At 41.2% G+C, this 15472-nt stretch overlaps 1 protein-coding gene across 5 annotated transcripts; it reads right to left on the reverse strand.

The window, feature by feature from the left end:
* Positions 1 to 973: 973 nt before the first annotated feature.
* On the reverse strand, positions 974 to 12994 carry LOC112224113 (tumor necrosis factor receptor superfamily member 12A). Of its 5 annotated transcripts, none has more exons than XR_002949428.2 (5): positions 12528 to 12994; positions 2427 to 2525; positions 2122 to 2304; positions 1948 to 2000; positions 974 to 1770 (listed from the first exon to the last, which is right to left on the reverse strand). XR_002949428.2 is itself a non-coding variant. In XM_042305895.1 (5 exons), the coding sequence occupies exons 1-4, from the start codon at positions 12604 to 12606 to the stop codon at positions 1960 to 1962; spliced, it is 363 nt and encodes a 120-aa protein (XP_042161829.1). In that variant the 5' UTR covers positions 12607 to 12935; the 3' UTR covers positions 1706 to 1770; positions 1952 to 1959. The 5 variants fall into 5 exon arrangements, 2 of the variants coding, with proteins under 2 accessions (XP_042161829.1, XP_024243194.1); XR_006079904.1 differs by lacking the exon at positions 12528 to 12994 and adding an exon at positions 11544 to 12453 and having other exon boundaries at positions 2161 to 2304; XR_002949429.2 differs by lacking the exon at positions 12528 to 12994 and adding an exon at positions 4431 to 4466 and having other exon boundaries at positions 2161 to 2304.
* Positions 12995 to 15472: the final 2478 nt, after the last annotated feature.

Consider the following 15472-nt stretch of genomic DNA (forward strand, 5'->3'; position numbering starts at 1 on the left):
ACATTACACAGTGTCTACATTTGACAGCATAATGGTAAAATGACCTGTTAAAGAATGTCCAATATGTTTGAGCAGTTTCATAGTCACGACTTATTTTCCCGTTGCCTCGTGATTGGAGGACTACAGTTAACATTCTACTCCTTTAAAAATGATTTGTTGAAACTAGTAACAGGACCCTGAAATAGTTTGTCTGAATAGATATTTGGTTAACTATCTGCATTGACCCCTTTTTGCACTAGCTTTGACTCATCACATATACTGCTGCTACGGTCACTTTATTCCTGGTTATATGTCCATATCTACCTCGTACCCCTGAACATCGACTCGGTACTATTACCCCTTGTATATAGCCAAGTGAGTCACTCATTGTGTATCTATTGTTACTTGTATTGTGTTTTTTTATATTATTTATCTACTTTTTCTGCATTGCTGGGGGTGGGGTGGGTTCTAAGCTGACATATGATCATCTTAAAATGATTCCATGAGGTGGCTCATTTAGATATTTGATTTTTAGGACCCCTTTAGGTATAAAAATAAATAAAAACATTTGATATAATATTGAATTTGGCCTTTACTACTATAGCCCAGAGAGATACTGAATAACACATTCATAAATGGCAAAAAGACATTCAAAAAATAAATAATAAGAAACAAGGTTACGTGTTTGTCCTATATCTAGAAGATATAAGAAAGCTCAGGAAATTATATACAGTACCAGTCAAACGTTTGGGCACACCTACTCATTCCAGGGTTTCTTTATTTTGACTATTTTCTACATTGTAGAATAATAGTGAAGACAAACTAGGAAATAACACTTGGAATCATGTGGTAACCAAAAAAAGTTTCAAACAAATCAAAATATATTTTATTTAACCGATCGACTGGTTGGTGACCACTCACCTAACATATCACTTGTATACTTCACCAAGAGGTTGTTATATATGACCAGCAAATATAAACCTTTTAGTCTTAGAAGTACAGCAGGTCAAACCTGGCACAGAAAGCTTGATTGTGCTGTATTCACATTCATCCTGCTTGTGGCAAGTCGAGGCAGTGTGTTTTCTGGTATTCTACCTAATAAGCTAAATGTACAATATGTCTGACACCAATAGGTGTTCAAGCATTGACAGTTAAGGTAATAAATACAAATCATTCAAGATGTGTCTCATGTTCACTACTGTTTTTGAACCTACTTATTGTTGAACAAATGACTTATCGATAGATTGGAATATCTACACTGGCTAAAACTAGCATCACTAGTCAAAGGACACCAATACAAAAAGAGCTGTGAGAGCTACCCTTTAAAAAGAAAAGAGCTACCCTTTAAAAAGAAAAGAGCTACCCTTTAAAAAGAAAAGAGCTACCCTTTAAAAAGAAAAGAGCTACCCTTTAAAAAGAAAAGAGCTACCCTTTAAAAAGAAAAGAGCTACCCTTTAAAAAGAAAAGAGCTACCCTTTAAAAAGAAAAGAGCTACCCTTTAAAAAGAAAAGAGCTACCCTTTACTAACCACACGGTCTTCCTCAGAGTACAGTCTGACTTCAGACAAGACGGGATTGACAGCGTGACTCAACACAGTTCTATGTGAGAGCTCCGTTCTGTGACAGTCTAATGAGTGTGAGCACATCTTTACTAACTAGCAGTATAAATTCAAGATGGTCAAACTCTACTCAAATAATACCCACAGTCCATTGTACAGAAATTCTTCTGACGATTGGTCCTCAAAAGGTGTTCCCTTGGTTCTGTCACATCGATGTCAGAAGGAAGATGAAGCTGAGAAAGTAATGAGAGATTTGTTGGTTAATTCACTCAACATCCCCCATTATTTCAAAAAAAATTACTACAAAACTATTTGCATACTTAGAGGCTACTTACATACACTTAATTATGCATACTAATTGATAGCAGTTGTCAACTGTTCACACATCAACACATTTGTGGAATGCATACCTACTGAAATGTTTAAGCTTGGTAAAGAGGTCCCGTTGTCTCTTCAATAGGTTCTGCAGAACAACAACAAAATGCAGAACATTTTTACTGTATTTTCACCAGAACCCAAAGAGGTCAAAATGCAAAAAAAAAAAAAATGTGCCTCATCATGCTACAATAAGTTTCATGACTGACAATGTTAGTTTATCAGGAGATGGTAGCCGTGAGCCCTACCACGAAGGGGCCTATTGTTTGCCGTGCGTCGATGCACCATGACCCCAATGATCAATACTGCAATGAGCAGAACGACTGCCAGCACAGAGAAGCTGGAAATGGCTGCCAGTCTCCAGACATCAGATCTCTCCTCTGTAAATGTGCCTGAAAGGGGACATATTGGTCAAAGAGGAGAGTTTTAGGCATACAATAAAGGATTGGTTATGTGCAAGATGTAGGTGTTAAGTTAAATTATTAGCTAAGGAACATTCAAAAACTTAACTTACAAGTGTTACATGAAGGGGTCTTTGGATACTGCTTGCATGTTGAGCAGGATACACATTGGTCTATGTCTGAACTCCAGAACTCTTTACTGGTGCATAGGCCTGTGGGGGAAAAAAACAAATGGAGAGACTTAACGCTTAATCCTCTGACAGCATTTCCCCTTTGAATGACCACAATGTGACTCATACTGTACATTTGGGAAAAGTTCCTCTACCTCACCAAAGCAAATTAACTACTGGAATAGAGTGTGTATATATTATTTTCCTTCAACATTGGTCAGTGTCCTGCACAGTGAGAACCATAGATCTGCTTGAGGTCTTTAGACAGCAACCTAAGTATGTAATGTTTTTAAAACGTGCCAATAAAAAAAAGGTATGCACTCAGTCTGTGTGGTCTCTGAAAGGAATTGTTTTGGCCCAATAATAAAGAAATCGTATGACATCAAGTCTAAAGAAATTGAGAAGATCCGAGAAACTGTGGGTTTCCTCTTCTTATAAAATGAGTTGGGGAATTCCTTTGGTTTTGCACTTACACGTACATTAACATTACTCACTTGCTTTGTGTGTACACGCATGGTGAGACAGGCAGGATGTGTGTCATCAAGACCCGCTTTGCCACATTGTTTTGGGTGTTGGACTTCTAGAGAAGTTAGTGAGACTGAAAGCATAACGGCATTGAACGTTGGTTCCTCCCTGATGACATACGTCATAAACTAGATAAAAATCCCTCTACATCCCTCCCCCACCTGAAACCTCATATATCCTTTTAGAGAAGCCACAGGCAGCAGTACCAGACTTATATACACTACATGACCATAAGTATGTAGACACCAAAGGTGTTCGATGGGGTTGAGGTTAAGGCATTGTGCAGGCCAGTCGAGTTCTTCCACACCGATCGACAAACCATTTCTGTATGGACCTTGCTTTGTGAACAGGGTCAATGTCATGCTGAAACAGAGCCTTCCCCAAACTGTTTCCACAATGTTGGAAGCACAGAACCGAACATTGAATGCTTTAGCGGTAAGATTTCCCTTCACTAGAACTAAGTGGCCTAGGCCAAACCATGAAAAACAGCCCCAGACCATAATTTCTCCTCCACCAAACTTTACAATTGGCACTAGAGATCGACCGATTAATTAGGGCCGATTTCAAGTTTTCATAACAATCAGAAATCGGTCTTTTTGGGCGCCGATTTTTTTAACCTTTATTTAACTAGGCAAGTCAGTTAAGAACACATTCTTATTTTCAATGACGGCCTAGGAACGGTGGGTTAACTTACTCGTTCAGGGGCAGAACGACAGATGTTCACCTGTCAGCTCGGAGGATCCAATCTTGCAACTTTACAGTTAACTAGTCCAACGCAATAACGACCTGCCTCTCTCTCGTTGCACTCCACAAGGAGACTGCCTGTTACGCGAATGCAGTAAGCCAAGGTAAGTTGCTAGCTAGCATTAAACTTATCTTATAAAAAACAATCATAATCACAAGTTAACTACACATGGTTGATATTACTAGATATTATCTAGCGTGTCCTGCGTTGCATATAATCTGACTGAGCATACAAGCATCTAAGTATCTGACTGGGTTGTGGTAGGCAGAAGCAGGCATGTAAACATTAATTCAAACAGCACTTTCTTTGCGTTTTGCCAGCAGCTCTTCATTGTGTTTCAAGCATTGCGCTGTTTATGACTTCAAGCCTATCAACTCTCGAGATGAGGCTGGTGTAACCGAAGTGAAATGGCTAGCTAGTTAGCGCGCACTAATAGCGTTTCAAACATCACTCGCTCTGAGCCATGCTCTGAGCCTTGCTCTGCATGGGTAACGCTGCTTCGATGGTGGCTGTTGTCGTTGTGTTCCTGGTTCGAGCCCAGGGAGGAGCGAGGAGTATTACACTGGCAATACTAAAGTGCCTATAAGAACATCCAATAGGCAAAGGTTAATGAAATACAAATGGTATAGAGGGAAATAGTCCTACCTAGTCCTAACTACAACCTAAAAACTTCTTACCTGGGAATATTGATGACTCATGTTAAAAGGAACCACCAGCTTTCATATGTTCTCATGTTCTAAGCAAGGAACCTGAAATGTTATTAAGTTAAAATAAGTGTTCATTCAGTATTGTTGTAATTGTCATTATTACAAATACATTTATAAAAAAAAGGTTTTTAAAAAAGGCCGATTAATCGGTATCGGCTTTTTTGGTACTCCAATAAATCAGTATTGGCGTTGAAAAATCATAATCGGTCGACCTCTAGTTGGCACTGTGCATTGGGACAGGTAGCGTTCTCCTGGCATCCGCCAAACCCAGATTCGTCCGTCGGACTGCCAGATGGTGAAGCATGATTTATCGCTCCAGAGATCGCATTTCCACTGAGTCCAAAAGCGGTGAGCTTTACACCACTCCAGCCAACGCTTGGCATTGCACATGGTGCTCTTAGGCTTGTGTGCAACTGCTCGGCCATGGAAACCCATTTCCTGAAGCTCCCGACAAACAGATTTTGTTCCTTCCAGAGGCAATTTGGAACTCGTAGTGAGTGTTGCAACTTTGAAGACAGACAATTTTTACGTGCTTAAACACTCGGGGCTCCCGTTATGTGAGCTTGTGTTGCCTACCACTTTGCAGCTGAGCCAATATGGCTTCTAGATATTTAATTTCACAATAATAGCACTTAGTTGACCGGGGCAGCTCTAGCAGGGCAGAAATTTGACGAACTGACTTATTGGAAAGATGGATTCCTATGACGGTCACTGAGCTCTACAGTAAGGCCATTCTCCTGTCAGTGTTTGTCTATGGAGATTGCATGGCTGTGTGCTCAATTTTATACACCTGTCAGCAACGGGTGTGGCTGAAATTGCTGAAACCGCTAATTTGAAGGGGTGTCCACATACTTTTGTATACAGTGCATTCATAAAGTATTCAGACCCCTTGACTTTTTCCAAATTGTTATATTAAAGCATTATTCTAAAATTGATTAAATAAAAAAGGTTTCCTCATTAATCTACACACAATATCCCATAATGACAAAGCAAAAACAGGTTTATAAATGTATAAAAAAAACAGAAATACCATAGGTATTCAAACCCTTTGCTATGAGACTTGATATTGAGCTCAGGTGCATCCTGTTTCCATTGATCATCCTTGAGATGTTTCTACAACTTGGAGTCCACCTGTGGTAAATTCAATTGATTGGACATGATTTGAAAAGGCACACACCTGTCTATATAAGGTGCCACAGTTGACAGTTCATGTCAGAGTAAAAACCATGATGCCATGAGGTTGCAGAAATTTTCCGTAGAGCTCCAAAACAGGATTGTATCGAGGCACAGATCTGTGGAAGGGTACCAAAAAATGTCTGCAGCATTGAAGGTCCCCAAGAACACAGTGGCCTCCATTCTTAAATGGAATAAGTTTGGAACCACCGAGATTCTTCTTAGAACGGCCAAACTGAGCAGTCGGGGGAGAAGGGCCTTGGTCAGGGAGGTGACCAAGAACCTGATGGGCACTCTGACAGAGCTCCAGAGTTCCTCTGTGGAGCTGGTAGAACCTTCCAGAAGGACAACCATCTCTTCAGAACTCCACCAATCAGGCCTTTTCTTCACCTTTATTTAACCAGGTAAGCTAGTTGAGAACAAGTTCTCATTTACAACTGCGACCTAGCCAAGATAAAGCAAAGCAGTGCAACACAGAGTTACACATGGAATAAACAAGCGTAGTCAACAAGACAATAGAAAAAAAACAGTCTATATATGTGTGTGAAAATGGCGTGAGGTAGGCAATAAATAGGCCATAGTAGCAAATTAATTACAATTTAGCAGATTAACACCAGAGTGATAAATGAGCAGACGATGATGTGCAAGTTGAGATACTGGTGTGCAAAAGAGCAGAAAAGTAAATTAAAAACAATATGGGGATGAGGTAGGTAGATTGGGTGGGCTATTTACAGATGGACTATGTACAGCTGCAGCGATCGGTTAGCTGATGTTTAAAGTTTGTGAGGGAAATATAAGTCTCCAGCTTCAGCGATTTTTGCAATTAGTTCCAGTCATTGGCAGCAGAGAACTGGAAGGAAAGGTGGCCAAAGGAGGTGTTGGCTTTGGGGATGACTAGTGAGATATACCTGCTGGAGCGCATGCTATGGGTGGGTGTTGTTATCGTGAACTGAGATAAGGCGGAGCTTTACCTAGCATAGACTTATAGATGACCTGGAGCCAGTGGGTCCAGCCGACTAGAGCACACAGGTCGCAGTGGTGGGTGGTATTAGGGGCTTTAGTAGCTAAATGGATGGCACTGTGATACTCAGCAAACTCGATGCAGTCTAGAGTGTTGGAAGCTATTTTGTAAATGACGTCGCCGAACTCGAGGATCGGTAGGATAGTCAGTTTTACTAGGGTAAGTTTGGCGGTGTGAGTAAAGGAGGCTGTGTTGCAAAATAGAAAGCAGAGTCTAGATTTGATTTTGGATTGGAGATGTTTAATATGAGTCTGGAAGAAGAGTTTACAGTCACACCTAGGTATTTGTAGTTGTCCACATATTCTAGGACAGAACCGTCCAGGGTAGGGATGCTAGTCGGGCGGGCGGGTTCGGGCAGCGAAAGGTTGAAAAGCATGCATTTGGTTTTACTTGCGCTTAAGAGCAGTTGGAGGCCACGGAAGGAGTGTTGTATGGCATTGAAGCTCGTTTGGAGGTTAGTTAAGTGTCCAAAGAAGGGCCAGATGTATATAGAATGGTGACGTCTGTGTAGAGGTGGATCAGGGAATCATCCGCAGCAAGAGCAACATCATTGATGTATACAGAGAAGAGAGTCGTCCCGAGAATTTAACCCTGTGGCACCCCCATAGAGACTGCCAGAGGTCCGGACAACAGGCCCTCCGATTTGACACACTGAACTCTGTCTGCGAAGTAGTTGAGGAACCAGGCGAGGCAGTCATTTGAGAAACCAAGGCTGTGGAGTCTGTCGACAGAGTCGAGAGCCTTGGCCAGGTCGATGAAGACGGCTGCACAGTACTGTCTTTTATCGATGGCGGTTATGATATCGTTTAGTACCTTGAGCGGGGCTGAGGTGCACCCGTGACCAGCTCGGAAACCAGATTGCACAGCAAAGGTACGGTGGGATTCGAAATGGTCAATGATCTGTTTATTAACTTAGCTTTCGAAGACTTCATAGAGAGGCAGAGCAGGATGGATATAGGTCTATAACAGTTTGGGTCTAGAGTGTCACCCCCTTTGAAGAGGGGGATGACCGCGGCATCTTTCCAATCTTTAACGATACGAAAGAGGTTAAACAGACTGGTAATAGGGGTTGCAACAATGGTGCCGACTCGTTTTAGAAAGAGAGGGTCCAGATTGTCTAGCCCAGCTGATTTGTACTGGTCCAGATTTTGCAGCTCTTTCAGAACATCTGCAATCTGGATTTAGGTGAAGGAGAAGCTCGGACAAGTAGCTGCGTGGGGGGCAGAGCTGTTGGCCGTGGCAGCCAGCCGTAGAGAAATGCTTATTGAAATGTTCGATTATCATGGATTTATCGGTGGTGCCCGTGTTACCTAGCCTCAGTGCAGTGCGCAGCTGGGAAGAGGTGCTCTTGTTCTCCATGGACTTTACAGTGTCCCAAAACATTTGAGTTAGAGCTACAGGATGCGAATTTCTGTTTGAAGAAGCTAGCCCTTGCTTTCCTGACTTCCCTGAACAGTTGCATATCGCAGGGACTATTCGATGCTATTGCAGTCCGCCACAGGATGTTTTTATGCTGGTCAAGGGCAGTCAGGTCTGGAGTGAACCAAGGGTTATATACGTTCTTAGTTCTACATTTTTTTGAAAGAGGCGTGCTTATTTAAGATGGTGAGGAAGATAATTTTAAAGAACGACCAGGCATCCGACTGACGGGATGAGGTCAATATCCTTTCAGGATACCCGGGCCAGGTCAATTAGAAAGGCCTGCTCACAGAAGTGTTTTAGGGAGCGTTTGACAGTGATGAGGGGTGGTCGTTTGACCACGGACCCATAGCGGATGCAGGCAATGATCGCTGAGATCCTGATTGAAAACAGCAGAGGTGTATTTGGAGGGCAAGTTGGTCAGGACAATATCTATGAGGGTGCCCATGTTTACAGATATTGGGTTGTACCTGGTGGGTTCCTTGATGATTTGTGAGATTGAGGGCATCTATCTTAGATTGTAGGACTTCCGGGGTGTTAAGCATATCCCATTTTAGGTCACCTAACAGAACGAACTCTGAAGATATGTGAATTGATTGCCCCTCATCTCTGGTGTCCAGGGCACAGCTGGGAGCTGAGGGGAGGTCTATAACAGGCGGCAACAGTGAGACTTATTTCTGGAGAGATACATTTTTTAAATTAGAAGCTTAAACTGTTTGGGCATAGACCTGGAAAGTATGACAGAACTTTGTAAGCTAACTCCTCCCCCTTTGGCAGTTCTATCTTGATGGAAAATGTTGTAGTTGGGTATGGATATCTCAGAATTTTTGGTGGCCTTCCTAAGCCAGGATTCAGACACGGCAAGGACATCAGGGTTGGCGGAGTGTGCTAAAGCAGTGAGTAAAACAAACTTAGGGAGGAGGCTTCTGAGACAAAGGCTTTTTTGATTACAGATGTCAACAAATGAGAGTGCCTGGGGACACGCAGGGCCTGGGTTAACCTCCACATCACCCGAGGAACAGAGGAGGAGTAGGATGAGGGAACGGCTAAAGGCTAGCAAAACTGGTCGTCTAGTGCGTTGGGGACAGAGAATAAAAGGAACAGATTTCTGGGTGTGGTAGAATAGATTCAGGGCATAATGTGCAGACAGGGGTATGGTGGGGTGCGGGTACAGTGGAGGTAAGCCCAGGCACTGAGTGATGATAAGAGAGGATGTATCTCTGGATGTGCTGGTTATACTGGGTGAGGTCAACGCATGTGTGTGTGTGTGTGTGTGTGGGGGGGGGGTCTGAGGCATGTAGAGTGGGACTAGGGGCTCCACTGTAAACTAAAACAATGATAACTATACAAGGCATATTGACATTTGAGAGACATAAAGCGAGGCATAAAGCAATCACAGGTGTTGATTGGGAGAGATAGCTAAGACAACAACAGGTAAAATGGAGATGAATGGGTAGAGAGGGTCCGTTAACTACACACAGGGCCTGAGTTCGGGGCTAGGGCCGACAGATAAAAAAGAAAAATAAAGATGAATGCCAAGCTTCACGTCTGGAGGAAACATGGCACCATCCCTACGGTGAAGCATGGTGGTGACAGCATCAGGCTGTGGGGATGTTTTTCAGCGGCAGGGAGTGGGAAACTGATCAGGATCGAGGGAAAGATGAATGGAGCAAAGTACAGAGAGATCCTTGATGAAAGGTCCTGAGAGCTCTGGAGCAGGTTAAGACTGGGGCAAAGGTTCCCATTCCAACAGGATAATGAGCCTATGCACACAGCAAAGACATTGCAGGAGTGGCTTCGGGACAAGTCTCTGAATGTCCTCGAGTGGCCCAGCCAGAGCCCAGACTTGAACCACATCAAACATCTCTGTTGAGAGACCTGAAAATAGCTGTGCAGCAACACTCCCCATCCAACCTGACAGAGCTTGAGAGGATCTGCAGAGAAGAATTGGAGAAACTCCCCAAATACAGGTGTGCCAAGCTTGTAGCATCATACCCAAGAAGACTCGAGGCTGTAATCATTGCCAAAGTTGCTTCAACAAAGTACTGAGTAAAGGGTCTGAATACTTATGTAAATGTAATATTTATTTTTCTTTTGTTATACAGTTGCAAAAATGTCTAAAAACCTGTTTTCGCTTTGTCATTGGGAAGTGTGTGTAGATTGATGAGGGGAATTATTACTTATTTTAAAAATCAATATTAGAATACGGCTGTAACGTAACAAGGTAGAAAAAGTCAAGGTATCTAAATAGTTTCTGAATTAACTTTATAGTGTAGACAAGGCACATTTAAATAAATATGTGTAAGGTGATGAAGTATTGAAGGAACATGTGTGCAATGTTTAATTAAACTCAGTAAAGAATAAAGCATGATGGTAAATTAAATGTGATCACAGCACTAAACAAACTTGTAAATAATGTAATGAAAAACCTGTTACTTTACAGAGTTAATAGATCACTTTGACATCTTCACATCAATAGATTCACTCATTGACGTGATGTAAAGATGGAGTTAAATAAGATGAAGATTATAGTTTGCTCTTTCTTGAGCTCAAAGGTCACACAATGGTTAAAGGTCTAGCTATCCAGTGTAATCAGGTGTTGACAATGTCATTTGTTACTTTGTAATTCAGCATGTTACCACATGGGCAATGTACTAAATTGAGAAAATGTTGACAATTTTCAACATTCACGGCAAACAGTTGGAAGGATGCATACTTTTTCATGACCTACACCATTATCTCACCATTCCACATTACTTTAATCATGGGTGTAATGTAGGCTATGATTGGTGTGGTGTTGATCAGTCATACTTACAGGATTCTTCTTTTAGTTGCATTTAGCATCAGCTGCTTTGTATCTCAGTGAAATGGTACCAAAAGGTCAGTACTGAGTGACACAATGATGTAAGACAAAAGTGTGAGATAAGAGTGCAGGAAATTGGAAACAAGTCAGTGCTTGCATTAAATCTACAGTATCAAACAGTCAGCCTGGGTTTCCATGGTAAGATACTATTTGTGAAGATAGCAGAAGATGCATGTTATAAGGAAGTGTTTTATTTTAAGGGATTCTCATCTTCGTCTGTCTTCCATGACTGCTAATGTTAGAATTGACGTGTGCTAGCTGTTAGGCCTTCATATTCTGCATGATAAAGTGTCACTTGAAAAGAGGGGGAGGGCAACTAGATTTATATTTGATAAATAATCATAGGAAATCAACACTGGTTGCCTATAGTGTCAGCCCCACCACCTGCACAATTCCAATTCACCCGTGGGTCGAGGATGCAAGCTAAATCTCGGAATACTCTAGACGGCATTCTGCCTTCTCCCTACAGTTCTCAACCAGTAATTTATGCCTAAACTGTGTTTTATAGTTTCGAAATGTCAATAATCATCGCTTGCGACACGGCTTTCGAAACATATAGCCCTTATATTTCATCAGCGAGAAAGAATCCTTCAAATAACACACTTACTGTAGCAGTTTTGTACAGCTCAATACGGGGCCTCCATCCGACAACTACACTTCCCATGTTACGTTTAGGTTCTGGTGTTCAGAGCATGCTTGATACTTAGTACAGGTGGTCGCCTCATGTCTTCCGTAAACAATCGCTGTAATATGGAGATATGGCCTTGGGTAACACTAACAAGGTGTATAAATAACATTGTGTTTTTTTTGTAAATAATTTATCGCTGATATGAAAGATCAGGTCCTTATGCTTCCAAACCCGTACCGCAAGCGACACTTGTTTATGTTCAGATTGATTTTAGGAGAATCATAACAAAACTCCCCCTTACAGAAGACGCCTTCATCCAATGACTCTTGTGTAATATAATGGAACAGAGTCATGCTCAAGGGCAAGCCTATTTCAGCATTTTCTACATTGTTGACCTGGTCTGGTCAGGTCAATTAAAACAGGTTAAACAGTCTCACATGCATGCAATAAATAATAAAAGTTGTCATAAGCCCCACTCATAACTGAGAGCCACCCTAGAAAATAAAGGAATTCTTAATGTGCTGGGAATGGGATTTTTTTTTTCTCAAGTTCAAAGTCACCAATTATGCTAATCATTTATACATCCTCAAGAAAGTAAAATAAGTTATTTTTTTTCTGTTGTCAACTACAAGTAGGCTACACCATTCAATTAGGTCTGTCCTCACCCATTGGCATGGATGGAGTGAAATAAGGTGATTAGAATGCGGAACCGGTGAGAAGGCAGCTGGTAGAAACTCGATAAGCAACCCTTTTATCAGATTCAATTTGAGGCCATGCGATGATTCCATGCTCTTAAATAAAACACGAATTCCCATGCGATTAAAAGTGAGAGAAAATAAAGTTTTCGCATTTCAAATAAAACATTGCTTACAAGTATTTTTTTACTTGCCCTTACATAGACATGTTAACGAACTTCGTACAATTACATTTTTAGCACATCCATAAAAGTTAAAGATGACTTACTTTGCCCAGTCACTCCGTTTAGTTTCACTATAGTCGCAATGATCAATCCACAAAGCGCACAGAGAATGTATGAAGCCATCGTTGTTGTATAAACGCAATTCCCGAAAGTTCATCTGATGAACAGCCCGTGTTGGTTTTCACCATTGAAAGCTAGCCTCGCACTGAGTCATCCCGAGTAGTCTGAGCCTTGTTTAAATAGAGTACACACCCACGCTAACAGTTCAACTCCTATGAGTCATTTCCTATGTACTGTACTCAAATTCTCAGTGTATTGCGCATGAAGCACAGCGGTCCGGACAGGCAGGAAACTTTGATACTACAATAAACGAAACTGAAATGGCGTAAAGAGAGAAATGTCAATGGATCATCCACAATGTGTATTTTGAACCAGCAGCGCTAAATACCATGACCGCACCCTTTCTGATTTGCTCTGTAGCCAATTTGGAGTGAAAACTGTGTATAGTCTGGAATTATTAGTGTTCTCATTGTCATTACCACGCCTGTTGTATGTCATTCACTGAGCACTGCCAAAAAAGTATATTGCATACGTCTGGATCAAGCAGTGGGGAAAAGCACTTAAAACGGGGTTTGAATACGTTTAGGGTTGTGTAAAACCTCAGAGGAACTTTTGTGATGCAAAGTTGTACTTTTCTAAGAAACACTACAGAGATGACATATTACAGAAAATAATCATTATCTTGATTTACATGATTAGATTGTGCAACTGTTGCAGTGTTCGATATCACGGTTGTGTGTGTCAAAGGGGCTTGTCGCCAATTCTCATTAAGTAGCAACATCAGTAAAAAAAAAACACAAACAAACCCTTCCTATCAGGGTTTCCTTAATGAAAATGTGGCACTGGACACTTGACCTGCAGCATCTTAATTTACCGGGCACATATGCATTGGGTGCGTGAACAGATTAGGGCGTACATCACGGTACTCAGAATGACAGAAATCACATTTAGATAGTGGTAATTAATCTTAACAGAACATGTAAATCAAGGATGCAATGGTGTCCTTACTGCGCAATTTGAAGATGTTAGAATTACTGTCCACATGTACTTCTCCTCAGCCAACAAGACCAATAATGAACAGCAAAATCACTAGCCTATGTATAGGCAGCGTGCGAGTTTCAAGTTTGGGTAAGTACATTTTCACCATAAAAATGTATCTTTATAATAAAGCAAGCCATCCATCACCGCATTTGCAGACTCATTCAAGGCTTTTTTTAAATTATACTATTTTCTTCATGTTTAAATAAGACATCAAAACTATGAAATAACACATATGGAATCATGTAGTAACCAAAAAACAAAAATATATTTTAGATTCTTCAAAGTAGCCTTGACAGTTTTGCACACTCTTGGCATTCTCTCAACCAGCTTCACCTGGAATCCTGTTCCAATAGTCTTGAAGGAGTTCCCACATAGCCAACAAGTGTTCGGCCTGCTTTTCCTTCACTCTGCGGTCCAACTCATCACACACCATCTCAATTGGGTTGAGGTTGGATGATTGTGGAGGCCAGGTCATCTGATACAGCACAACATCACTCTCCTTCTCAGTCAAATAGCCCTTACAGTCTGGAGGTGTGTTGGGTCATTGTCCTGTTGAAAAACAAATGATAGTCCCACTAAGCCCAAACCAGATGGGATGGTGTATCGCTGCAGATTGCTGTGGTAGCCATGCTGGTTAAGTGTTCTTGAATTCTAAATCAATCACCAACAGTGTTACCAGCAAAGCACCCCCACACCATCACAACTCCTCCTCCATGCTTCACGGTGGAAACCACACATGCAGAGATCATCTGTTCACCTACTCTGCGTCTCACAAAGACACGGCGGTTGGATCCAAAAATCTCCAATTTGGACTCATCATTCCAAAGGACAGATTTCCACCGGTCTAATGTCCATTGCTTGTGTTTCTTGGCCCAAGCAAGTCTCTTCTTATTGGTGTCCTTTAGTAATGGTTTCTTTGCAGCAATTCGACCATGAAGGCCTGCTTTACGCAGTCTCCTCAATAGTAGATGTTGAGATGTGACTGTTAATTGAACTCTGAAGCATTTATTTAGGCTGCAATTTCTGAGGCTGGTAACTCTAATGAACGTATCCTCTGCAGCAGAGGTAACTCTGGATCTTCCTTTCCTGTGGCGGTCCTCATGAGTGCCAGTTTCATCATAGCGCTTGGTTTTTGCGACTGCACTTGAAACTTTCAAAGTTCTTGAAATATTCCGTAGACGGACCTTCATGTTTTAAAGTAATGATGGACTGTCATATCTCCTTGCTTATTTTAGTTGTTCTTGCCATAATACAGACTTGGTCTTTCACCAAATAGTGCTATCTTCTGTATACCACCCCTACCATGTCACAACAACTGATTGGCTTAAAACGCATTAAGGAAAGAAATTTCACAAATTAACAAGTCACACCTGTTAATTGAAATGCATTCCAGATGACTACTTCATGAAGCTGGTTGAGAGAATGCCAAGAGTGTGCAAAGCTGTCAAGGCAAAGGATTGCTACTTTGAAGATTCTAAAATATATTTTTTATTTGTTAAACACTTTTTTTGGTTATTACATGATTCCATATGTGTTATTTCATAGTTTGTCTAAACTATTATTCTACAATGTATAAAATAGTAAAAATAAAGAAAAACCCTGGAATGAGTAGGTGTGTCCAAACTTGACTGGTACAGTATGTAATGTGATGAGTAGATTGTATAGTCAGAATTTAGGTTAATAATAACTCAATCACTGTTTGCAACAAAACACACCCTATTAAGAACTTTTTTTATATATATATATATATATATAAAATAAAAAGAGTTCATAACAGGGTGTGTTTGTTTTTTTACCCTCCCAGGGAGTGGTAAATCATACACATCACCTGAAAGAAATGGACAAACGGAAGATAAAAATTGTGTAACCTTTTCTAATGCTACAGAGA

Source organism: Oncorhynchus tshawytscha, linkage group LG25 (assembly GCF_018296145.1).
Source record: "Oncorhynchus tshawytscha isolate Ot180627B linkage group LG25, Otsh_v2.0, whole genome shotgun sequence".
NCBI classification, from domain to species: domain Eukaryota; kingdom Metazoa; phylum Chordata; class Actinopteri; order Salmoniformes; family Salmonidae; genus Oncorhynchus; species Oncorhynchus tshawytscha.

Coding starts and splice junctions, on each gene's coding strand:
- LOC112224113 (XM_042305895.1), bottom strand. CDS start 12,606: ATGGCTTCATACATTCTCTGTGCGCTTTGTGGATTGATCATTGCGACT. Junction 2,305..2,426: donor GACCCCTTCATGTAACACTT/GTAAGTTAAGTT, acceptor GTCCCCTTTCAG/GCACATTTACAGAGGAGAGA. Junction 2,001..2,160: donor AAACAATAGGCCCCTTCGTG/GTAGGGCTCACG, acceptor GTTGTTCTGCAG/AACCTATTGAAGAGACAACG.